The sequence below is a fragment of the Micropterus dolomieu genome, linkage group LG03, assembly GCF_021292245.1.
Source record: "Micropterus dolomieu isolate WLL.071019.BEF.003 ecotype Adirondacks linkage group LG03, ASM2129224v1, whole genome shotgun sequence".
In the NCBI taxonomy this organism is placed as follows: Eukaryota; Metazoa; Chordata; class Actinopteri; order Centrarchiformes; family Centrarchidae; genus Micropterus; species Micropterus dolomieu.
In genome coordinates, this window is record NC_060152.1 from 1,409,363 (window position 1) to 1,434,008 (window position 24,646).

A 24,646-nucleotide genomic window follows, 5' to 3' on the forward strand; every position below is an offset into this window, starting at 1 on the left:
TAATAGAGAGGCGAAGGGAAGGAAAAGATGTGGTAGAAAAAAAGTGTACAAGCAATAGGGATAACCGCACCCTGGAGAGGATTGTGAAACAAAACCCATTCAAAAATGTGGGGGAGATTCACAAAGAGTGGACTGCAGCTGGAGTCAGTGCTTCAAGAACCACAGACGTATGCAAGACATGGATTTCAGCTGTCGCATTCCTTGTGTCAAGCCACTCTTGAACAAGACACAGCGTCAGAAGCGTCTCGCCTGGGCTAAAGACAAAAAGGACTGGACTGCTGCTGAGAGTCCAAAGTTATGTTCTCTGATGAAAGTAAATTTTGCATTTCCTTTGGAAATCAAGGTCCCAGAGTCTGGAGGAAGAGAGGAGAGGCACAGAATCCACGTTGCTTGAAGTCCAGTGTAAAGTTTCCACAGTCAGTGATGGTTTGGGGTGCCATGTCATCTGCTGGTGTTGGTCCACTGTGTTTTCTGAGGTCCAAGGTCAACGCGGCAGTCTACCAGGACGTTTTAGAGCACTTCATGCCTCCTGCTGCTGACCAACATGGAGATGCAGATTTCATTTTCCAACAGGACTTGGCACCTGCACACAGTGCCAAAGCTACCAGTACCTGGTTTAAGGACCATGGTATCCCTGTTGTTAAATGGCCAGCAAACTTGCCGGACCTTAACCCTATAGAAAATCTATGGGTTATTGTGAAGAGGAAGATGCGATACGCCAGACCCAACAATGCAGAAGAGTTGAAGGCCACTATCAGGGCAACCTGGGCTCTCATAACACCTGAGCAGTGCCACAGACTCATCGACTCCATGCCACGCCGCATTTACACGCCTTCATCTCATCACGCCTGGATTATTGCAACAGCCTTTTCACCTGTTTAACCCAAAAATCTATTGAACGACTCCAGACTGTCCAGAACTCAGCTGCCAGGCTTTTAACCAGAACAAAGAAATATGACCACATTACTCCTATTTTAGCTTCATTACATTGGCTCCCAGTATGTTTTAGAATTGACTTTAAAATTCTATTGATCACTTTTAAAGCTCTTCATGGCCTCTCGCCTTGTTATATTTCTGACCTTTTAGTCCCATACGCACCAGCAAGTACCTGGAGATCCTCGGGCAGAGGTCTGTTGTCTGTTCCAGAGTCTCGACTGAAAACTAAAGGGGACAGAGCGTTTGCTGTCAGGGCCCCGAGGCTCTGGAACAGCCTGCCCGAGGAAATCAAGGCGGCTGAGTCAGTGAACTCTTTTAAGTCCCTTCTTAAAACATACTTTTATAGGAGAGCTTTTCCTGATCTTATTTGACTTTATTTTATCCCTTTTATTTTATTTTACTAATTTTATATAAAATTTTCATGCTCTTATCTTTTTATTATTTTTTTTTTGTATTATTCTTTACACTTGTTAAAGCACTTTGTAACTTGTTTTTGAAAAGTGCTCTACAAATAAGGATTATTATTATTATTATTATTGCTGCAGTAATTCAGGCAAAAGGAGCCCCAACTAAGTATTGAGTGCTGTACATGCTCATACTTTAAATGTTCATACTTTTCAGTTGGCCAACATTTCTAAAAATCCTTTTTTTGTATTGGTCTTAAGTAATATTCTAATTTTCAGAGATCCTGAATTTGGGATTTTCATTAGTTGTCAGTTTAATCATCACAATTAAATGAAATAAACATTTAAAATATATCAGTCTGTGTTTAATGAATTAATATAATATCAAAGTTTCACTTTTTGAATGGAATTACTGAAATAAATAAATGTTTTGATGATATTCTAATTATATGACCAGCACCTGTACATATTTTCTCATAATCTCTACTTGATATTTTTTACCTTGTAAAGTGCCTTTGAATACATTTTAAAGCGCTATATACATTTTTATTTATATTTTATTTTATTTATATATATTTAATTATTTTGAAGGCAAGCTTGTCTGATTTCCAGTTTGGATTGCACTAACTCAGCGGAACTTCACGACTCAGTGAAGGTGCAGGATGAGGAGGTAAATGCAGGTTAATTTACTTGGGTCTGCTAATTATAATAATTATATATAAATGAACAAATAAAATAAAAATCCTTTATAAACAACAAAATCAGACATTTAGGGCTCATCCCTGTTTTTTATTTTTGTGTTTTCTTAAAAAAAAACAAACATTTACAGCCGAACACAGCCATATATAAATTACAACAGCAAACACAATTATCTATTTTTAAATACACTTCTCGGCTCTGACAATAACCACCTAATGAATAAAACAACCAAATTCAAGTCAAATTCCCTTAAATTGAAACTGAGTGAACTGCAGTCCGGTGCATTAAAAACTGAGGGGAGGGGGAAAAAAAAACATCCGTCACTCACACACAATATTCACTCATCAGCAGACAAAAAAAACTCAACTGTCACATGTAAAAAATATATTATTTAAACAGTAAACAGTCAATATTTCCACGCAAAATTAGTTTGCAGATACAGATCGGTTTTGCTGCTGGGCATCTGGCTGCAGCAGGGAAGGAACGGAGATAATCAATCACTGTACCGCTTAATATACACTACCAATCAATGGGTTTACAACACCCCCATTTTTCTTTGGTAGTTTGCTGCTTGCTTTTGTCACATCTAAGGTTTTTCACTGGAAAAACTAGAAAAACTTTTCAAAGTTAACAACGTTTTATGTCACCAAAACAGACATTGGTGGAGTTTTGCTCATTACTTCTCTGTAGGATCAACAGATGACCAGCTGCTCTGTCTTCCTTCATTAATATAAAAAAAAAATAATAATAATTTTATATATATATATATATATATATGAATGAAAATGTCTGTTTTGGTGACGTAAACATTGTTTTTAACTTGGGCAGTTTGCTGCTTACTTTTGTACCTTTTAAGTGTTCTTTTACCGGACTTAAACTATCTATATTTACATACAGAAAAACGGGGTGTTCTAAATCTTTTGACAGGTAGTGTACATCTCAACTGACACTTCCTGTTTTTATTAGGTTTACTGGTGATTTAAAAATCAAGTTTAAACCAGGCATAAATTCCCCTTATTAAACCTGAACTCACTGATCAATTTCAGGAAGATTTCTCTGATCTATACCGCGCACAGAGAGGTGAAACAGAGTCAGAGTGAGGTGTCAAATCTGAGTTACTGAAATTGCATTATTCCTTCACAGAGCAACTTAAAAACAGCAGCTGAACATCTTCTTAAATTGATGCAGTGATGCAAGTATTGATTAGACGTTATTTTAGATTCTGGATTTGATTTCCTGTTACTGACTCTTTTGAAAGGTGCTTTACAGAATAAATAAAGTTATTAATTCAAATGTATTTCAGGGGTGGTTGTAAAGTTGAAGATTCAAATCCCTGCTGCCGAGATGCTCTGCAGCAATACGGTTATTGGTGGGGTTGCTGCTCAGTGATGGACAGCAGGAGGCTGTAAGGGTCAGCTGACATACTGGTCAAGTAGATAGGTAAATCAAATCAGACCGACTACAAATTGAGCATGCTCCACAGGACGCTCAGACACCGCGAGTCGCTTTCTACCGAGTGTCTGGTTTTGGAAACACGACAAAAATTACTCAACATTGAGTTGCTGGTAACAACACATCCAATTAATAGCCTGGGCTACAATGTCGGGAACAGAAACCATTAGAATGACCTCATTTCAGTACCCTGACACATTAAACTGAATTATTATCGACATTACAGTGAATAGAAATGTAAAGTGTACATATATAAATCTCAAATGGCACCATAACATTCGAGGCATCACAAAATCTAAATCATAACGCAGCTGAGGTATAGGTTTCGTAGCTTTGCATGAAAGACCAAAATAAAATGTGTGTGTTTTGTGATATTCTTGGTGTTAGGGCAAAATAATCTGAGCTCAAAAGTCCACTTACATTTTGGTTTTTAGCTGCATCTCTGTCTTCTAAAGCCAGTGGACCTTTCATCACGTGACCTGCAGTAAGTGTGGAAGTTCGCAACTTTCTTTGCTGATTAAGACTGTGAGATGCAGCTTAAACTGTATATTTAGAATTTGTGAAATCATTTTCTATAGGTTCCACTTTTTCCTTCAGTCTCTTCTAAGAAACCCGCAGCTGTTCTATGTTTTTATGATAAAAAGGGTCTTAAGTTATAACATTTAACAACTTGACTGTGACGTTTTGTTTACATTTCCATAAGAAAATCAGTGTATTTAAAAAATCTCTCAGCCCAAACCAGACAGCTGAAAACAACACGTGGTTTCTTAAGCATCTACATACACAGTGTCCGTTCCCTCCCTGAAGTTGAGACATTTTCTTAACTCCCTTTAATTCAAAAAGAAAAACAAACATAATACTTATTTTTCTATATTACTCCCAACGTTTTAGCAGCTGGGCATGTTATAACTCCTGCACAATTGAATAGATAAGAGGAGATACGTCCCTCATCCTTTCTGGTGGACCACCATGGGACCTCATTCCGTAGAAAAACATTTACAGTATTTAACAGCGAGAGATAACTAATGTTTTTATCCCGTTTGAATTGTGTCCTGAAATACATACTATGTTTGTCTATTTAAAATATAATCAAAGTCAAAAAAGTTGCAGTTTTTCATAAAACTGTTGAAGTACAAGACTGTGAAAATATGTAATTACAGAAGACCACAAACCCAAAAGCCGCGTGTGTGACGTCACTGTTTCTCTCAGTTACTGAAGCTAACGTCACTAAATCTTACTTCAAAGAGCTTCCATTTGTAGATGTAATAAAAGTAGCAGGAGTCGTTGGATTAAACAATTAACTGCCACCAACATGTTAGCGCTGTAATGCTTGCTACTAACGTTAGCTAGGTTAATCCAAAGCCTCCTGGGTCCTGTTTCAGAAAGCAGCTTCTCCCTGAGCTCTGGGTTGATTGAGCCTGAGGTGGGAAACTCGTGAATTTTCGGTTCCAGAACAGCTGATCAGAATAAGTTCAATCAACTCTATTATGCGGAGCCTGATTCTAGCTCGTGCGTGGAGATGAAAAAAAGCCATCAGCAATGGAGCTCCGATACTATTCACTTCACCATGGCAACGGGTAAATAAAGGCAGAGCCTCCATTTTAAATTGGGTGAAGCTAAAAATATGAATGCGTGCCGGAAGAAGGATCAATGCGTTAACATTAGACTAAGTTACGACACAGCGTTGCTCATTCATCATTTACCAGACAGGAATTGCCTTAATGAATGATAAAGTGCTGTAGCCCATTACATTAAATTTTAAATAGGAAGGGTATATTTATTAAGCTGTAACCCGACGGGACAAAATGTCGGTAGGCTATAGAGGTATATTATAGGTCCTCCCGAGGAGGTTAGGTTCACAGCACAGTTGCCGGAGTTAACGTTACCGATCTAGGATAGAGTTCGCATGCCTCTGGAGCAACTAGGGGTTAAGCGTCTTGCTCAAGGACACATTGGTGGGTGTTTGAACCCGGGTCTCTCACACCAAAGGCATGTGTCTTATCCACTGCTCCATCACCACCACTAGGTTATATATCACATCTTCACATAGAAGCTCTTTGCTTCAGTAGCATTAGCTTCGGTGACGTTTGCATCATTTATTGTGAGAAAAAGTTATGACGTCACATACGTGACTTTTGGGTTTGTAGTCTTTGTAATTACATATTTTCACAGTCCTATACTTCAGTTTTACGAAAAACTGCGACTTTCTTTACATAAATTATCTTTTAAACTAACAAACATGTTTGTAATTCAGGACTCAATTCAAAATGCGATCAAAACAGTTGTCCCTCGCCGTCGACTACCCTACATATTTCTTCCAAAATTAGTCCCATGGGGCAGAAGAGGGAGACAGACTTAATTTCTTGATAACCTGCTGATGAAAAATGTCCTTTAATTGGAAGACTCCCATTATTACATGAGCTCTCACAAAGTCATAAATAACTCTACAATTTCTATAATACAGATTTTACATTATGAAACAGAAGTCATCATCAGCAGTAATTTACATTAATCAGAAGTTAGAACGTCTCCAGCTGCTAAAAGCTTTTATACGGTATGTTACCAGTGAGACAGTTTTGACTCCCCCCATATTTCTGTCTATCATCCTTATGTCCAAAATAAGCCAAGATGGCGGCACTGTTCAATTCCACACATAAAACCACTCTGAGAAAACATCCAGGTGGAAAATTGAAAGGTAAAACTAGAAGCTGATGTCAAACAACACTTCGACACAAGTACAGCTTTATACTGCTGCGTCTTGCAGGTGAGCCTCTACCTGGTCCCGAAGAAGAACCAGATCCAATCCGAGACGGTGGTGTTGACTTCCTTTTTCATGTATGGTTGATGCAGATGGGAAAACAGGTGTTTCCCCTTTGAAACCAGACCACATCTTCAACTAAGCTGTCTCAATCCTGCTGGAAATTTTCAACGACTCCGAGCTGCTAAATCTTTTATTAAAGAAATCACTTCCTTAACGCAGTGGTTTCCCAACCTAGGGGTTGGGACCCCGCCATGAGGTATGAAGGTAAATCTAAGGGGTTGCATGAGTGAATGGGGCGGGAAATATGAATAAAAACAAACATTGCATTGCTTCACAAACATGTCCAATCTTTGTGTTTTTCTGGTGATTTATACTGATAGATGAATAACGAGCCCAAGTCTCTACCTTCTGCCTCATGGGACCTTATTTTGTAAAAAAGGTAAGGTATTAAACGGCGAGAGACAACTCATCTTTTTATCCCATTTGAATTATGTCCTTAATTGCACACATGACGTTTGTCAGGTTAAAAGATAATTTAAGTCAACAAAGTCGATTGTTGGAAAACTGTAAAACAACATTTAATTTTGTGTGAAACCTCTCAACGAACTACATCTCTCGTCTCGCACAATATATGAGTGACAGTAATGTTAGCTTCAGTAGCTTAAGTAATGTGAGCTTCAGTAAAGTGAGCTTCAGCGATTTTAGCTTAAGTGATGTTAGCATTAGTAATGCTAGCTTCAGTGACATTAGCATTAGTAATGTTGGCTTCAGTAACGTTAGCTTCAGTAATATTAACATAAACCTCAATAGCTTAAGTAAAGTGAGCTTCAGTAACGTGAGATTCAGCAATGTTAGCTTCAGTGACGTTAGCATTAATAACGTTACCTTCACTGACATTTGCATTAGTAACATCAGTAGCATCAGTAATGTGAGATTTAGTAATTTCAGTGACGTTAGCTTCCTTCATTGAGAGAAAGTTTTGACGTCACATAAGCATCTTTTGGTTTTGATATCTTTGTAATTATATATTTTCACAGTCTTGTACTTCGACGGTTACAAAAATCTACGACTTTATTGACTTAAATTTTCTTTTAAACTGACAAACATCACGTGACTACCGTACATTTTTTTCCTGAATTGGTCAACCGGAAGTCAATTTGTTTTCACATATTAGCTCTAACCAATCAGCTGGAGGGTTACGTATCCATCCCATTACCGTCATTTCCACTGGACAGAGGCGGTGGTAGAGGGAGCGAATGTCATGTCGATCAAAAGGATTATGTTGACTTACGAGTCGTTACTTGAAGCTGGTTCATGACAACCTGTACAGCTGCAAAGATCTCATCCACACCTGCCACCATTTCTGAGGAAGACTTTCTGGTTCTGGCCATAGACTGTATATATAATAGTCTGGCACAGAAATATGACGCCTACAAAGCTCTGATTGGCTCTAACCGGGGAAACAGCGGTCCACAACAACCTGTTTGAAGTATCGGAAAAACTGGGGAGATGTGGGCAGTGATCAAGAACCTAGCTAAGACGATAATTAACTTGTAGATGCAGAGATACTAAGAGTTTCCTCCTGTGTTTGGATGGATGGACAACAAGTTCTGACCTGACCGTCCAAAGCTGAACTTATTTTCCAACCAAAGCTGATGTGTCCTACAAATGTTGAGACGTTGGCGCCGTCTTTTTCAGTCCCAATGTCCAAAAGCATAAGGGGGCCATCATGATCACACTGGAAAAAGCTCCTTTAAAATATCTTGTAGCTTCATATTAAAAACTATCTGACAGTCTTTGAACCTCGGGAAGGCTCCCAACAAAAAGATCTGTAGTTTCAGGGAGCGTAAAAGTCTTGACTTCTTGTTTTCTCAGGTGTTGAATGACGGATGTCTTCTGACTTTAAAAAAACGCTTCTTTAATTATGCTGGGAGAGATCAACTCTCAGTAGCTTCACATTGAGCTGTCGGCCTTCTAGATTCCCAACAAATGATCATAAGTTTCAGGGAGTTTGTCTAGTTAATCTCAGCTTCTTGTTTGGTTATTTCCTCGACTTTCTTGAAAATGAACATTGATTTCAGACTTTATTCCCTTGTAGAAAGAGAAACCACTCTGCTACACAAAGAAAAGTTTCCTGGAGTTTGAAGTCTGCAGCTTCTTTTTGGGTTGCATTTGGAGTGTTTCATGCCTTTTTAATCTCCTATTAAAATCCTAAACCTCTTCCTTGATCATTTAATCTAATGTCCTACAATGTTGTGGTTAAAATTTCCCCCCTTTCAATCGTCCAGAAGATTCCCTCTGCGCTTGCACGGACTTTCAGGTCCTGGTTTGAATCATCTTGTTGGGAATTTTTTCCAAAAACAGGTTAAAACCAAAACTTTGCACCGACACAGCTGAGCCCTCTGGACATGCACGAACCCGAGCTCAGGCCAGTTATCTTTGCCTTCAGACGATGCAGGACTCCACCTGACGGACTGATCTCAGCTCAGAGTGTTATCGCTTTATGTGCGTTTCTGTACGAGCAACTCCGTCTGCCGCAGCCGGATCAACGTTCAGGATCTTTAATGGAGACAAATAGCTGCTGGATTCACATCGACGAGGCAAACAGAGGTAAGGAGGACAGGGAGGAGCGTGTCACTCCGACATCCACTTGGGGAGCAGCGGCGAGGTGAAGAATACAAGCAGGTGAAGGCAGCAGGGATCATGGGTTTGCTGTTCCTCCTCTTCCCCTCACAGGGACGAACGCTGCATGAGTCATCAGGGACGTTCGTCTCCTGGATGATCAGCATTCGAGCGACGGGTGGAAGCTGCGTCTGCAGTCGATGGCTTTGGGGCTGGGAGGCTGAGCTCGCTTCTTACGGAGCTCCTCTCGACCCAGTGTGCTGCTGAGCCGTGAGTACGCCGCCTTGTACTTTTTATCAAATGCAGCTGCAGAGAGAGAGAGAGAGAGAGAGAGAGAGAGAGAGAGAGAGAGAGAGAGAGAGAGAGAGAGAGAGAGAGAGAGAGAGAGAGAGAGAGAGAGAATTATTATTACATTTATTTCTGTCTTTACACGCTGCATTTGTTCCTGTTGTTCTGTATCATAAATGTTGATCACACAGCAGCCACTACGGCTTGCTTTTTAACCCTTTGAAAATGGTCCACCAGTGCCTATAGTTGTTCACATCTGTCCCACCTAAGCTAAAGGTTATGTAAATCAATAAACCAAAATAATTGATCATAGTATTAAAATTGTGTCATGAATTTAAAGTAATACAAAAATTGGACATGTTGTTCCATCAAATATGACTAAATAAACACTCAAAACATATTGATGCAAATGATTTCTTAATGTAGAAACATGAACAAAATATTTCTCAACCCTCAACGAGTTATTTGAACTATGTACATTTTTCAGTTTTGCTCATTTTTATGAGCAGAGAGCAACTACTACTACTACTACTACGTTATAGCAGTTTAAATATTTAGATCCAAGAAGCTTAGATCCAGATCAAGAGGGGGACCCGGAGGGCTTAAGAGATTTTATACAGCCAAAGAACTTATATAAACCTGACCAGGCCTCTAATTGAGACCTGCTTTTATTTGACAAAAAGTGAAACCACACCAGGCCAGTAAAAGAGACGTGTCTACCTGGGACTAGGCTTTTAATTAAAGTTAGTCAGTATGCTAATTATGCTAAAGCTCCCACGGCCAGTTAGGCCTAGTTCACACTACACGATTTTTAGCCCGATTTGCCGCTCGGCGACCGTCAGGCTGTGATCGGGGGTAAATCAGCGGTTGATCAGCGGTCGCCAATCGTTATGTGTGAACTACTCAATGACGTATCAAAATGGCTCCCCAACACATTTCTGACACATCGCCAACGCCAGCCAGATATCTAGCATGCCAAATATCTGCCGGAGTCGGCCAACTCGACATCCACATCCAGCCACAACGACTTCAAGACTACTTTCACAAGATGGCAAGTTGTGTAGTGTGAACAGCACAGCCATCGGTCGACGCTGAAAATCGTGTAGTCTGCACGATGCTTTAGGGACAGTCCTCTCGTTTTCACCCCATTTCGTGACACGAAAGACTGAAGTCATAGCTCTGCGCTGCAAAATGAATGCTGCAGCATTTCTTCCAATTACTTTATTATTCAAATATTTTATTGAGTTATACAACTCAAATCAACAAACAACTCATACAGACCCACACACACCAACATACAACTCTCCCATCTTCTAAAAACAGTAATTTGCCATTTTACGGCGGCTTATATGGCTTATATGGCGGACAATTTCTTTACTTGGCACCTTAACTTTCTGTCTACAGCTTAGAAGTGATTAATAGTCCGATGTCAATTACTGTTTTTACATGTGCTGGTAGGTGGATTTTGTTACCTCTGGAGGACAGAGCCAGGCTAGCAGTTCCCACCCGCTCCCAGTTTCCAGTCTTCATGCTAAGCTAAGCAAACCATTTACCATACAGACATGAGTGACGTGAATCTGAATATCTAATTCTCCCAAATATCCCAGTCTAACAGTCAATATGAGCTATAGTCATGTTGTCTGACAGTGTTTCTCTTCACAGAACTGTATTGATCCAAACCTGAGCCAGCTTGTGACCCTATGTTGTGATCACTATAGTGTAGTGATTTTTCCAATGACAATTGGTGTCACTACCCTTAAACTACCCAGTAAACGTTATTCTGTTTTTATAAAGTAACATGTTTGTATTTTATATATATTATAATATATCCTAAACATAAATCTGTTGCATCCTTACCGACGTGGTCTTTGCCCATAGCTGCCAGCGTGAGGAAGAGGAACTCTCTGTACAAACTCCTGTCAAACACAAAACCCACACAAACTGTGATTCACAGACAAACAGAACTACAACATCATTATTAATCGTAAGCAAACGTACATTTTTTATTACAGGGCAGTATGTCCCCAATAAAATAGGGAATCATTTATTTTATTCCATTCATAATTATCAATGACTGAACGTGTAACTATATTGGTCGCGGGTTCCATACACACTAGAATAAAACATCGATCCAAAATCGTATCAAATGAGTAGTTGCTGTAGGACAGGATTCCATATATTTTTTTTTTATTACTTTGAGACTTCTAAATAAAATGGTGTAATTTTTAATTAAATCAGAAGCTATAAGAGCACTGCGATGGACTGGCGACTTGTCCAGGGTGTACCCCGCCTTTCGCCCAATGTCAGCTGGGATAGGCTCCAGCCCCCCGCGACCCTGTACGCAGGATAAGCGGTTGACGATGGATGTATAGGAGAAGCTATAAGATCAGAAGTAAAGAGAATTATTAATCTGACCAGACGTTTGACGCCACCTGAGACACAATCTTATCCGACTGGAGTTCAAACAATTTTCCATGTTTTTGTGTTTTGTCTGACAAAATGTAGGTATTTTACGCCCGAGGTACCTTCAGAGTCCAAATGAGGCGCCTTTTTAAAATGTGGTATTTATGCATTTTGGTTAGGTTTAGGCACCAAAACTAATTTGGTTAGCTTCAATAAAAGATGATGTTTTGGGGGTCCGTGGTCTAATTTGCGTCAGTTTAGGAATCCTTGATTTGAAAAAGTAAAAGAGAACCACTGAAGAACAGAGCCTTTAATAAAACAAGCACATCTGAAGAGAAGTATTTATAGTATTCTTTTTCCCTCGTACATTTTTGATTTTATAATATCAGAATATTCCAGTTTGTTTCTCTTAAATTTGTCCATTTTTTTAAATAGATTTACAACTTTTACGAGTTTATTCTCTGAATATAACACCCGTTACTGTAAAAAATGTTTTACCTATACAACAGCCCTTGAAGGTCAAATTTTAATTGATCTTGCAATTGTGATCTGATTTGTGATATTAGAGAGAATTACCATTTTTAAATCATTATTTTCATTTTCATTGAAAAACACATTAAAACGAATTACGGTGTGATTTTTGAAAGGATCTGTACCAAACAAAGGCGTTTTCTTAAGTCTGTAGATTATGATCTGTAGGTCAGGACATTTCTGCAGTCTGACAATATTTAATTTAAAATGGTAGTTTGACATCCATATCACCATTAACAAATATTGCGATTTTGATATAATTTAGTATCAATTGTTCAGCCCAGTTACCCCGCCCAGTTATTAAAATTATATTTTAATGAACACATTTACATTTTACCTATTAAAATCTTGTAGAAGGACAACTATTTCTTGGGGACTTGACAACGGAGTAAACATTTCCATAAATAAGCATTCAGCGCCCACCTCTGTGTCCAGGGGGAACCCGGATGTTTGGCCAGCGTGTCCAGAAAGAGGGTGATTGCTTTGTGCACCTCGTTCATGCCGACCCACCGCAGCACCTCCTCCAGGAAGGACAGGGTGAACGGGTGGCTGTGTCTCCGCCAGCTGAAGCTTCGCATTGGGACGCCACCTGGTGGAAGAAGGGAAAACTAAATATTATTGTTTACAGAGGTTAAATCTTAATAAGAATTTCCTCAAAACACTAGCATTGTTCCTGTGTATCAGTTTAAGCTTCGTGTTTGTCTTACTGTGGATCCTCCAGAGGATGTAGAGGGGGGGCCACTGGTCTGTGTCGGGGGTCAGGGTGTCCCAGAGGAGCCTCACTCTCACTGCTGAGCTCTCCAACTAGGAAATGCACAAGATGAGAGAAGTGTGTTGGTGTCTTTTATCTCATCCCACCTTTCCAAAGTTTGGGGCATCAAGAACCGGTTCTAAATGTTAGCAAATTTCTAAGAACAGTGGATTTGTTAAGACCCGTGCGTTTGGATTCTGAAAAATGCACCAGCTGCAGTAAGGAGGTTTGGTGCGAGGCAGGAAGCAGCTCCAACATGACGAAGCTTTTACTTCAACACGGTGTGAATCTGAAGGAACGCTTCACCGTGTTCAATGTGTCGCGCTCTCCCAGCTACAATGACGCCCCAGATCCAGCTAACGCTAACAGTAGCAACGTCTCAGGTACAAAACACCTTTTATACTGAAGGGAAACCAGTGATGGCTACAAATGATTCAATAGATATTTCTCTTAGAGACGAGTCCCCAGAGATGGCACTCTAGGACTGAGACTCCTTTCACTTCAGCCATGAAGGGGGAGATGAGCGAGGAGGAAGGTCACCGAGCGCTGACTACATCTGTGGTGAAGGAACCAGAACGGAGATTCAGTAAGTAGAATCGTAATCAGAATCAATAAAATTTAAACCATACCCAACCCTACACCTTTCTGTATTTTATTTCTGCCAAATGTTGTCCAAAAAATAGGGTTTCTGGTTTTGCTATTTTTGGTCATCCTGGTTTATCAAGTTTAGTTGTTTGTATTTTGGGCAAGCTGTAACAGAAATGTTGAAGCTGTATCTCTTTTTTTGGAAGACTTCCAGAAAGAAACCTGTTATTATTTATTTTAGAAGTGATGTAATACATCGTCTGTTAGTCCACTAAGCATTCTTTTGAGATTATGAGTGCTTTTTTCCAGCTGTTTTAATATGTTTCGAGCTCTTTCAAATAAAATCTCTCTGCCTTTTGTTCTGCAGCTGTCCACACACACCTCAACTTGAAATGAGCTCAAGGTTTTGGCATTGATATACTTCAGTACTACAGCCAATCTGTTTCACAGTCAAAATAATAATCTTCATTTAATGAGTACTTTTCAAAACTATGTTACAAAGTGCTTTCACAAGAGCAAAGAACAGAAAACACAGCAAACTAAATAAGATACACGGTAAAGCAGGAAGAACGTTATGAAACTGAAATACAGTTAGAAGAAAAATAGTATATAATAATATAATAAAATAATAATATAATTAAAATAAACTAAAATCAGGAAAGCCTCTTCTATAAAAATATGTTTTAAGAAGGGTTCACTGACTCAGCCACCCTGATTTCTAAGGGCAGGCTGTTCCAGAGCAAACGCTTTGTCCCCTTTAGTTTTCAGTCGAGACTCTGGAACAGACAACAGACCTCTGCCTGGGGATCTCAAGCTATGTGCTGGTGTGTATGGGACTAGAAGGTCAGAGAAATAACAGGGAGAGAGGCCATGAAGAGCTTTAAAAATAATCAATAAAATTTTAGTCTATTCTAAAACGTACTGGGAGCCAGTGTAATGAAGCTAAAATGTGGACCTCTTTAGTCTTAGAGCAAATGAACAAGTTCAACAACAAAAGCTGACTGTGTGTACCTTTTAATTTATTTCATTGAAGAATTTGACATATTTTAAGATAGATGGTTATCTATCTTAAAATATGGCAAATTCTTGTTGACTTTTAAGCTGAAAACATCCAAGTTGCTGTAACTTTATACACTTTGATAAACAAAGCCCTGCAAACTAAGATATAAGTGTTGGAAAATGGAACTTGTGTCTGTGCTGTAGCATCAGACTGTGTGTTTACCTGTGTGAACTGGCTGACCAGCGGTGAGGCTCTAACCAGCTGCAGCAGGTTACTCGGCAGACCGAGGCGCTGGAAGTACCAGACCAGGTTCCAGAAGATGATGGAGTGGTTCTCCAAGAACTGAGGCTGGGCCAGGACCGCCTCGCCCTCATTCTCCAGCAGACTCTCCAGCTCCTTCCTCAGAACCAGAGGGCTCACGTAGGCCACGGTCACCTGGGGAGCCCCGCCTACTGACGAACCCTAAAGGGGCGGGGGGGGGGGGGAGACTGTCAGCGGAACGCTAAGAAAAACAAAGACAAAGTATTAATGGACTGTGAGTTACCGTGGTAGTTCTGCTGTTCTCGGAGTAGCTGCTGGTCTCGGAGCTGGAGTCTTCGCTCAGACCATTACATTGGTGTTGCAGGGATGCCTCCTGACTGCTGGGGGGACGAATCGCGCTCTCCACCTCGTCCTCTGTGTTCCAGTTGCTGCGCTCCGCACTGAGGGAAACAGAGGAACATTTAAAATGGAAGTGACGTCAGCTGATTGTTATTATTTCAATATTACTGTCTGAAGAAAAGGGGCTGAGTGTTAGATCCTTACCAACTATTGGGGAACAAAAGTTTGTCATGAGGGTGACACAAAAAGGAAAGCCATGTCTAAATCTGAAGGCCAGAGGTGTTTCTCAATTCAGATACTTCTGTTAGTACACCAAGAAGTAGCACCCTGTGTACATTATGCACTTGCGTAGTGTGTACATTTCAACAGGGTAGTGTTCGAACACAGATGTGGAGTACTTACTGGAAATGACTATTACAAAATACGATAGTTTCTCTAACTTCTTTTTCTATAGCGACTTGTAACTGGACGGATCATTACCGCCATCATTTGACCGTGATTGCCACCCACCAAAATATCTGCCAGCTTGTTTGCTCACTTGACATCAATTCATTACAAATAAACCACCCGGGCACTCATAGGTAGCGCCCTTCGTTTTGCCATACCTGTCAGTGTTAAAGATCTTATGCACTCAAAATAGATTAAACACCCGGGTTGAGAAGCAGTCTCTGAACAGAGGAGGGGGTCTGTGCCACCACTTATCCCCCACCCATCACTTCCCAGGAAACTGAACAAGCATTTCCTCTTGGCCTCAGGTAAAGATACCAACGATGGTTGTTCAGACTTGGCCACGGGTGGCTCTAACGACCATGACGACTGTTGTTACCACAACCAGGAGCACTAACAAGCCAGCGGTATTGACGATCCCATCCATCCATCCATCCATTTCTCCGCTTATCCGGGGTCGGGTTGTGGGGGCAGCAGCTCCAGCAGGGGACCCCAAACTTCTCTTTCCCGAGCCACATTAATCAGCTCTGACTGGGGGATCCCAAGGCGGTCATGACCCAGCCTTCATGACCATAGGTGAGGGTAGTAACGAAAATTGACCGGTAGATCGAGAGCTTTGCCTTACATCTCCCCTCACTCATGAACAAGACCCCAAGGAGTTCAAGTCTCCTTCACTTAGGGTAAGGACTCCTTCCCTACCTGGAGTTGGCACTCCACCGGTTTCCTGCTGAGAACCATGGCCACAGATTTACAGGTGCTAATCCTCATACCAACGGCTTCGCACTCTGCTGCGAACCGATCCAGTGAGAGCTGAAGTTCTCGGACCGATGATGCCATCAGGACCACATCATCCACAAAAAGCAGTGATGAGATCCCAAGCCCATCGAACCGCAGCCCCTCCTCGACACGACTATGCCTCGATATCCTGTCCATGAATATCACAAACAGGATTGATGACAAAGCGCGACTTACTGCCAAGTACCCTGACATAGCTCTTGTACAGGGATTGGATAGCCCTGAGAAGGGCCCCCTCACCCCATACTCCCGCAGCACCTCCCACAGTATCATCCTGGGGGACCCAGTCATACGCCTTCTCCAGATCTACAAAACACATGTAGACTGGATGGGCATACGTACCCAAGCCCACTCCAGGATCCTTGTGAGAGTAAAGAGCTGGTCAGTTGTTCCATGACCAGGACGAAAACCGCATTGTTCCTCTTCGATCTGAGGTTCGACTACTGGCTGAACCCTCCGTTCCAGCACCTTGGAGTAGACTTCACTGGGAAGGCTGAGAAGTGTGATACCCCTGTAACTGGCACACACTCTGGTCCCCGTTTTTGAATAGGGGAACCACCACCCCAGTCTGCCACTCCTTGGCCACTGTACCCGACTTCCACGCAATGTTAAAAGAGGCGTGTCATCCAAGACAGCCCCTCCATACCCAAAGGTTTTAGCATTTCTGGGCGGATCTCATCAATCAAACCCTGGGGCTTTGCCACTGTGGAGTTGTTTGACTACCTCAGTGACTTCCTCCAGGGAAATTGACGAGAAACCCTCATCAGCCTCCAGCTGAGTCAGTCGGAGAGTTCCTCCAAGTGTTCCTTCCACCGCCCAATTACCTCCCCAGCTGAGGTCAACAGGGTCCCATCCTTACTGTACACAGCTTGGACGCTTCCCCGCTTCCCCCTTCTGAGATGGCGGACCGTTCTCCAGAAACACTTTCTCACTCACTCTCCATGTCTTCTCCGAACTTCTCCCACACCCGCTGCTTTGCATCTGCCACAGCAGAGGCTGCAGCCCTTCGGGCCCGTCGGTGTCTTACAACTGCCTCCAGAGTCCTCTGAGACAACAAATCCCGGAAGGCCTCCTTCTTCAGTCGGACGGCTTCCCTGACCACCGGTGTCCACCATGGTGTTCGAGGGTTACCGCCCCTTGAGGCACCTAAGACCTTAAGACCACAGCCTTCCGCTTCGGCTTCAGCAATAGAGGCTTTGAACATTTCCCACTCATGTTCAATGTCCCCAACCTCCACAGGGATGCCAGAAAAACTCCGCCGGAGGTTTGAGTTTAAGATCTCACGGACAGGGGCCTCCTCCAGACGTTCCCAGTTCACCCACACTACCCGTTTGGGCAGGTCTGTCCAGAGTCTTCCCCCACCCCCTGACCCAACTCACCACCAGATGGTGATCAGTTGACAGCTCCGCCCCTCTCTTCACCCGAGTGTCCAAAACATGCACCCTCAAATCAGATGAAACTATTACAAAATCAATCATCGATCTTCGGCCTAGGGTGCTCTGGTACCATATACACTTATGAGCATCCTTTTGCTCGAACATAGTGTTCGTCATAGACAATCCATGACTAGCACAGAAGTCTAACAACAAACACCCCCTGGGTTCAGATCAGGGGGGCCGTTCCTCCCGATCACGCCTTTCCAGGTATCTCCACCATTGCCCATATGCGCGTTGAAGTCTCCCAGCAGAACTATGGAGTCCCCTACTGGAGCCCCACACAGAACTCCATTCAGGGTCTCCAAGAAGGCCGAGTACTCTAAACTGCTGTTTGGTGCATATGCACAAACAACAGTCAGAGTCCCCCCCCCCACCACCACTACCCGAAGGCGTAGGGAGTAAACTCCAACGTAGCGGCGCTCAGCTGGGGACTTGTGAGTATCCCCACGCCCGCCTGGCGCCTCACACCTTGAGCAACTCCGGAGAAGAATAATGTCCATCCCCTATCAAGGAGTACGGTTCCAGAGCCGAGACTGTGCGTGGAGGTCAGCCCCAGATCTAACTGGTAGCACTCCATCTCCCGCACAAGTTCCGGCTCCTTCCCCCACAGAGAGGTGACGTTCCACGTCCCCAGAGACAGCCTCTGCTGCCCGGGTCTGGTCCGTCGAGGCCCCTGACCTTCACTGCCACCCATGTGGCAGCGCACCCGACCCCTGCGGATCTTCCGATGGATGGTGGGTCCAAAGGATGGAGAGGGGGGTGCCATGTTGCTTCTTTGGGCTGTGCCGGGCCGGACTCCATGGCAAACCCGGCCACCAGGCGCTCGCCGACGAGCCCTCCCTCTGGGCCTGGCTCCAGACGGGGGCCCCGGGCTTCTTACGGGCAGGGCCTCTCCTCCTCGATCCCACTTAGGTTAAATACTGTAGCTTAGTTTCCCTATCAGTCAGTCAGAACTGAAGAAGACTCTTGGATGAGGGATGAAACGTCTTCTAGTATCTTCAATCAAGTCCAGTTGCCCTTGACCTCAACCTTCGTTGGATAACTATGACTTGGATGACTGAGAACCTTCACAGACATCAAGCAGTGCTTACCCTCCCTCATTTAACACCACTGAGGTGCCCTTGAGCAAGGCCCATAACCCAAACTGCTCCAGCAGACCAGGCTGCCGTTGCACTGGGGAGCTTCCAGGTGTGAATGTGTAACAGTGTGAATGTGATCAGGGCCTTCCTGCAAATGAGGTTGCTCTCACTGAAGCTCCCTGAATAAAAAAAAGGTTAAGAAAAAGAATAATGCTGCAGCTGTTGGCTCTTGAAAATGATTTTGCTGTTTGTGACACTAAGAGTAACGTATTCATCATTAACGCTGCTTTTCTGAACAATTTTGGGGCCAGTCTGCATTACGTGATCCTGCAGAGTGTGGCCACTACACAAAATCACCTCACAGCCCAGTGTTAGTCCTGGGGGGTGGGTGGGTCTGTACCAGTACGTCTTTACGTGTCACAGGAAACCATCAAGGAGTTGCATAACGTAAAGACAGATCTGGTTCCCTGATGAAAGTCCATACCTGCTGAGGGGTCCGAGGTCGCAGATCTCGGCGTTTAGGAAGGGGACGAAGGAGGCGCAGCAGAACGGGCAGGACGAGTTCAGGTTGGAGTCGTCTGACGTCCAGCCAGCCATGATCTCTTCGTCATAAACCAGCGAGTTACAGCTGCGACACAGAGAGCAGCTGGACATCAACACCTGGACACACAGAGAGGGGAGAGAGCAGTCAGCGGTGATGTCAACGCTGAGGGAAGGGAGGAGTTAACAACAACAACAGACCTATCAAGGACACAACTGTACTGTACTGCACTGTAGCTGACAAGCATTTACCTCGAGCCCTGTCCCCTCTTGATTGGCGTCCCAGGACCTACGCAGAGGATAGGCTGGACTGGGCATGTCCGTCAAGTCGAGGTCACTTCCTACAGACAACGAACTCTGAGAAAAGACAACATGGAACCAGATTATTTAGCAAACAACTGTGCATACATCACCACAGAGGAAAAGTACCTGAAAACATAATTCTGTTTGACAAATATTATCGGATGAATCAAAACTCTTCTGGATTCACAGCTTCAGAAATTCTGTTGCTGGACTAAAGGCAGAACTATGCTATGAGGGCTGCTGACAGTTTAGCACTGCAGATCCAATAATCTCCAGAGGAAGAAGGAACTTGACAAGACTCAGACGCTGCAGGAGCTGTGGCAGTCTGCGTTTTGTTTTTATTCCTGTGAAATTGTATTAAAAAGAGATGCCACTTATTTTGTATGCAACAACCTTACCAGAGCTGCAGTGTTATCTTTGAGTTCCAGTGTTTTCATTATTACTCATCATTTCATTATTCCCAAACAGAAAGACGGTGACATGTTTCCTAATAGTGCAGTTAAATTTCTCAAATCAAATGTCTGTGCTTCATAAAGCCTTGGGGCGGGTTCACACCAGCCTTGTTCAGTCTAGTAGAACTGAACCCTGGGGCGTTTACCCCCCTTGGTGCGGTTGTTGGGTTGGTGTGAGACTTTCGGATCACAGTCAAGTGAACTCTGGAGCCGTTCAATTCTGGTGTAAACACCATTCAAACCAACAGGAAGCCTACTATCGTGTGTATAGTCCAACCGCTATTATAGGCCGATAACAGCAGATATGACTATTACATTACATTTATTCATTTACATTTTTATCCAAAGCGACTTACAATTGCTATACATGTCAGAAGTCGCACGCCTCTGGAGAAACTAGGGGTTAAGTGTCTTGGTCAGGGACACAATGGTGGATGGGTCACAGTGGGGGATTGAACCCGGGTACCAAAGGCAGGCAGCTTATCCATTGCGCCATCACCACCCTTTAAACTATTAAAAAAAATTGCATAGTTTGCCCAACAGAGGGAGCTCTGCAGCTCCTCTGTAAACAACACTGCAGCGCCACAAAAACCACAAAAGAGCCAACCGGAGTCTGCGCAGCATGTAGAAACAGCAGAGGGCTGTGTTAGTGGCGAGTTGGTCCTTGTCACGTTAATTACATGACTTGAATAATTATAACAACAACAGACCCAATCACTTCTCCTCTCCTGAAAACATTCATGACTTGCTAACCTTAGATGTGAATATGCTACGTTGAAATTACGGCAGATTATGTGTAAGGTAAAATACACATGCTTATTCTCTTTCACTCTCTCTGTTTACAGATGGCTGAAAAAGTTGCACCTTCCAGCAGCAAATATGTTCAGTTGTTGAGACAGGAATTATTTTATTAACACAATCCATTTAGGAAAAGGTTTTATAGCCCAGTACAGGACAGCTTTCACTATCGGCCTGTTCTAAGTGTAGTTTGGACAAGTGTCCAAACCAGTGTGGATTTGTTCATTTTATATCAAATACATTTGGAGATCCCAAAGTCTTTCTCTCTCTCCCTGAGCGAAAGAAAAGGAAGGGGTTTGAGATATCAACCCTCAACAGACAGCTGAAGCGACCAAAGGAGGAGGTGAAAGGTTTGCTTTCCCTAAGTGCTGTTTCTGGGCAGTTCGGCACCTTTGGCAGCAGCGAGATAACGCTCGGTGCCTGACTGTTAAAATGACAAAGAAACACTAACCAGAAATTAGCTTTCTCCTGAACAGCCTATCAGAACTCTTTTTAAGAGAGGGCAGGAAACCCTAAACTGCCCCCCCCCACACGTAACCATGGCAATTGACCTTTCTCTTTGTTTAATTACCTCACATCAAAGGATATTCTCCTCTTCATGCCCAGATGTGAATTCGTGAGAAACTCCAGGACACCAGAGGAGGACAGCCCAGAATTCCTTTGTGTAAACAAGGAGTACTGTCTCCTCAAAAAGCATTACCTTGTTTAATTAAATAATCTTTAAGTTACTTAACAGGTCTCTCCACTCCATTTGAGTAGTTATGTTACCATGTTGTTGTTGATATTGTTGTTGAAAAGAATCTAAGTAAGTTAATTTTGCAGTGTTTTAATTTTCAGCAAGGATCCCTGACATTTCTTCATTTTATGTTGTAACCAATGCTTTGTTCCCAACACTTTATGACACTTCCTTTAGAAATGATGATAGAGAAATGTCATCCTATAGAACTTGATTAATTTTCCAGCTCGATTCTAATGTTAAATCACTAAATTCCCCAGATCCGAGCAAAGGATTGTTTACAGAATAATCAAAGCTATTGTCATGGAACCAGAGCTCCACCAAGTGGACAAAATAAGTATTACATGCCATCGTTCTGAAATGCCGTTTAAATGTCACTCTGTATTTACCTGTTCATAATCTGATGCCATTCGTGTATCTTGCTTATATTCTCTAAGTAAGAATGTGTAACAACCAATATTATCCAGGAAGCTAGTTAAGTTCCTCTCATCTGATGTGATTCCTAGGAAATGCTAACCTTAAGGTTTAACTACTGACAATTGTTTTCCTTTTATCAAATGCTTAAAACTAAGAACGGTATACCTGTTTTGACAATTGAGGTTTAATTGTGGGAAGATATTTGATTACAATATGCGCAAATAGATTTTTGAATAGACAAGTTAAAAAAGACGGTCTCTGACTTGGCTAGCGAGCAGGCAATGGAGTAGGTTGCAAGTTTAGAGAGCTCTGCATAAAATTGTATTTTTTACCCTTTTAAATGGTGCTTTGGTAAATTGTGTGATACAAAAAGACTACCCAAGACTGTTCTGCATCTTCGAAGACGATTTACTTCCTGATAAATGTAAATGGCGAGCAACCTGCGCAAATACAAATATACGCGCAAGGCCTCTGCTAACAAGACGAGCACCGACACACCTAGTGTTAGCAACGTAACTAACACGACACCTGAGATTGCTGAACAAGCTGAACAAGCTCAACAAACTCGAGAACAAACTGATATGACGACGGAGATGAAGGAAGAGTTATTGTCCTCTATAAAATCGGAGATGACCACACTTTTCCAAACCGAGTTAAGATCAATCATGGCTAAAGAGTTTGATGGAGTCAGATCAGAGCTGCAAGCAGTTAGGCAGGAGATAGCCAACAACACATCAGCTTTTCGGTCAGAACTGGAAGTGATCAAAACAACTGTGTCGGACATGGAAAGAGGACTCTCAGGATGTTCGGATGATGTCACGGAGCTACAAAACTCTGTGCGCAAGCTGGAGGGAAATGTTCAAAATCTACAGGAAAAATGTTTGGACATGGAAGGCCGTATGCGGAGGTCAAACATCCGCATTATGAATGTAGCTGAGGAAGATGGCTCCAGCACCCCTGCTTCTGTTTCAAGGCTGATTAAAAAAGTTCTTAAAATGGATAAAGACGTGCTGATTGACAGATCCCACCGCACTTTACAGGCGAAACGGATGGATGGCAAACCAAGGGCGATTATAGCAAAATTGCACTATTATCAAGATTGTGTCGAAATCCTTCGCCTCGCACGGGAATCTGGCCCGCTACAACATAACGGCTCAACCATACTCATTTTTCCTGATTATCCACCGAGTGTAGCCCGCGCCAGGTCGGCGCTTAACGAGGTCCGTAAACTTCTTCGAGGTCGAGAGGGGGTCCGATATGGTCTCCTACATCCAGCCCAATTTCGGATCACGTACAATGGGACGGATAAGCAGTTTCAAGATGCAACGGAGGCCATGACGTATGTAAAGGACAACATTCTGCGTGAGGTGGCTTAGCTTCGCTTTTTCTTTTCTTTTTTTTGTCTCTATTGTCAGCAGACTGTCTTTTTGATGAGTGCACGAACTTAAGTTTGATAAACAACAATGCAAAATATAACAGGCTTGTTGATATGGGACTACAGTTAATTTCTTTTATGCTTCTTTATTATTATGTTTTACCAGTCTTAAGGTCTGTTAGGAGATAAAAAGCACCACTCTTTCTTTGTTTTTCTATTTTAATTTGAAATATTGGGGTTATATTAAAATATTTAATTAACATCTTTGTGCAGAGCAAGCTGCAGAGCTAGAGTTCTTTAAAAAAGCACTTATGATAGGATTTGTTATTTGCGAGGGGTTATTTTTTCACCATGTTCTAGTTGGTGACTGGGGAAATTACTGTTGCACTAAATTGATTGATCCTATTTTTTGTTATGCTAACTCTGGGTTAGGGAAGGAGCTCTCTTCTGTTTACATTGCACATATGTTACTTAGGCTGGATCCGTACTACCATAATTTATAAATACTTAACACTAATATAAATGAACACTCACACTGATGTATCGGGTACTTGCCAGATAAACCTTGTTAGTTGGAATGTTAAATCTCTAAATCACCCAGTGAAACGCCGAAAAGTACTCTCACACCTTAAGGAGCTGAATGCAGATATCGCCTTCCTGCAAGAAACCCATTTGAACACATCTGACCATTTTAGACTTAGAGGAGGATGGGTGGGACAAATTTTCCACTCTATTTTTCATTCTAAATCTAGGGGAACAGCTATTTTGATCAAAAAGACTATCCCATTTGTAATGTCAAAAGTTGATGCTGACTCCGCTGGCCGTTATATAATAGTAGTGGGCAGACTGAACAATACCCCAGTAGTTCTGGCGAATGTGCACGCACCTAACTGGCATGACAGTGCATTTTTTACCAGCCTCTTCTCTCGAATACCTGATATAGATACACATCATGTCATATTAGGAGGAGATATTAATTGTGTACTGTCGCCCTCACTGGATCGCAGTTCACCCAAGACCATGCAACTAACTCGTTCAACAGTAGTACTTAATCAGCTTCTTAAAACTTACGGAATGACTGATGTTTGGCGCTTTCAGAATCCTGGGCGCAGAGGCTACTCCTTCTATTCACCGGTTCACAAAACATATTCTCGAATCGATTATTTTTTTGTTGATAATGGTTTACTTTCTAGAGTCAGTAAATGTGAATACCAAGCAATAGTGATATCAGACCAC

The 24,646-nt window shown here is 42.4% G+C and overlaps 1 protein-coding gene across 3 annotated transcripts in view; it reads right to left on the minus strand.

The window, feature by feature from the left end:
- Positions 1-2,104: 2,104 nt before the first annotated feature.
- LOC123968151 (DENN domain-containing protein 4B-like) overlaps positions 2,105-24,646 on the minus strand; it is an 89,571-nt gene continuing 67,029 nt past the window's right edge. For all 3 annotated transcript variants that reach the window (XM_046044688.1, XM_046044689.1, XM_046044687.1), the window contains exons 22-29: positions 19,582-19,686; positions 19,274-19,449; positions 14,977-15,133; positions 14,655-14,894; positions 12,804-12,900; positions 12,520-12,685; positions 11,020-11,078; positions 2,105-9,180 (exon numbers count right to left, since the gene is read on the minus strand). In XM_046044688.1, coding sequence (XP_045900644.1) covers positions 9,035-9,180; positions 11,020-11,078; positions 12,520-12,685; positions 12,804-12,900; positions 14,655-14,894; positions 14,977-15,133; positions 19,274-19,449; positions 19,582-19,686 — 1,146 coding nt within the window. In that variant the 3' untranslated portion in view covers positions 2,105-9,034. The remainder of the gene's footprint in view (positions 9,181-11,019; positions 11,079-12,519; positions 12,686-12,803; positions 12,901-14,654; positions 14,895-14,976; positions 15,134-19,273; positions 19,450-19,581; positions 19,687-24,646) is intronic.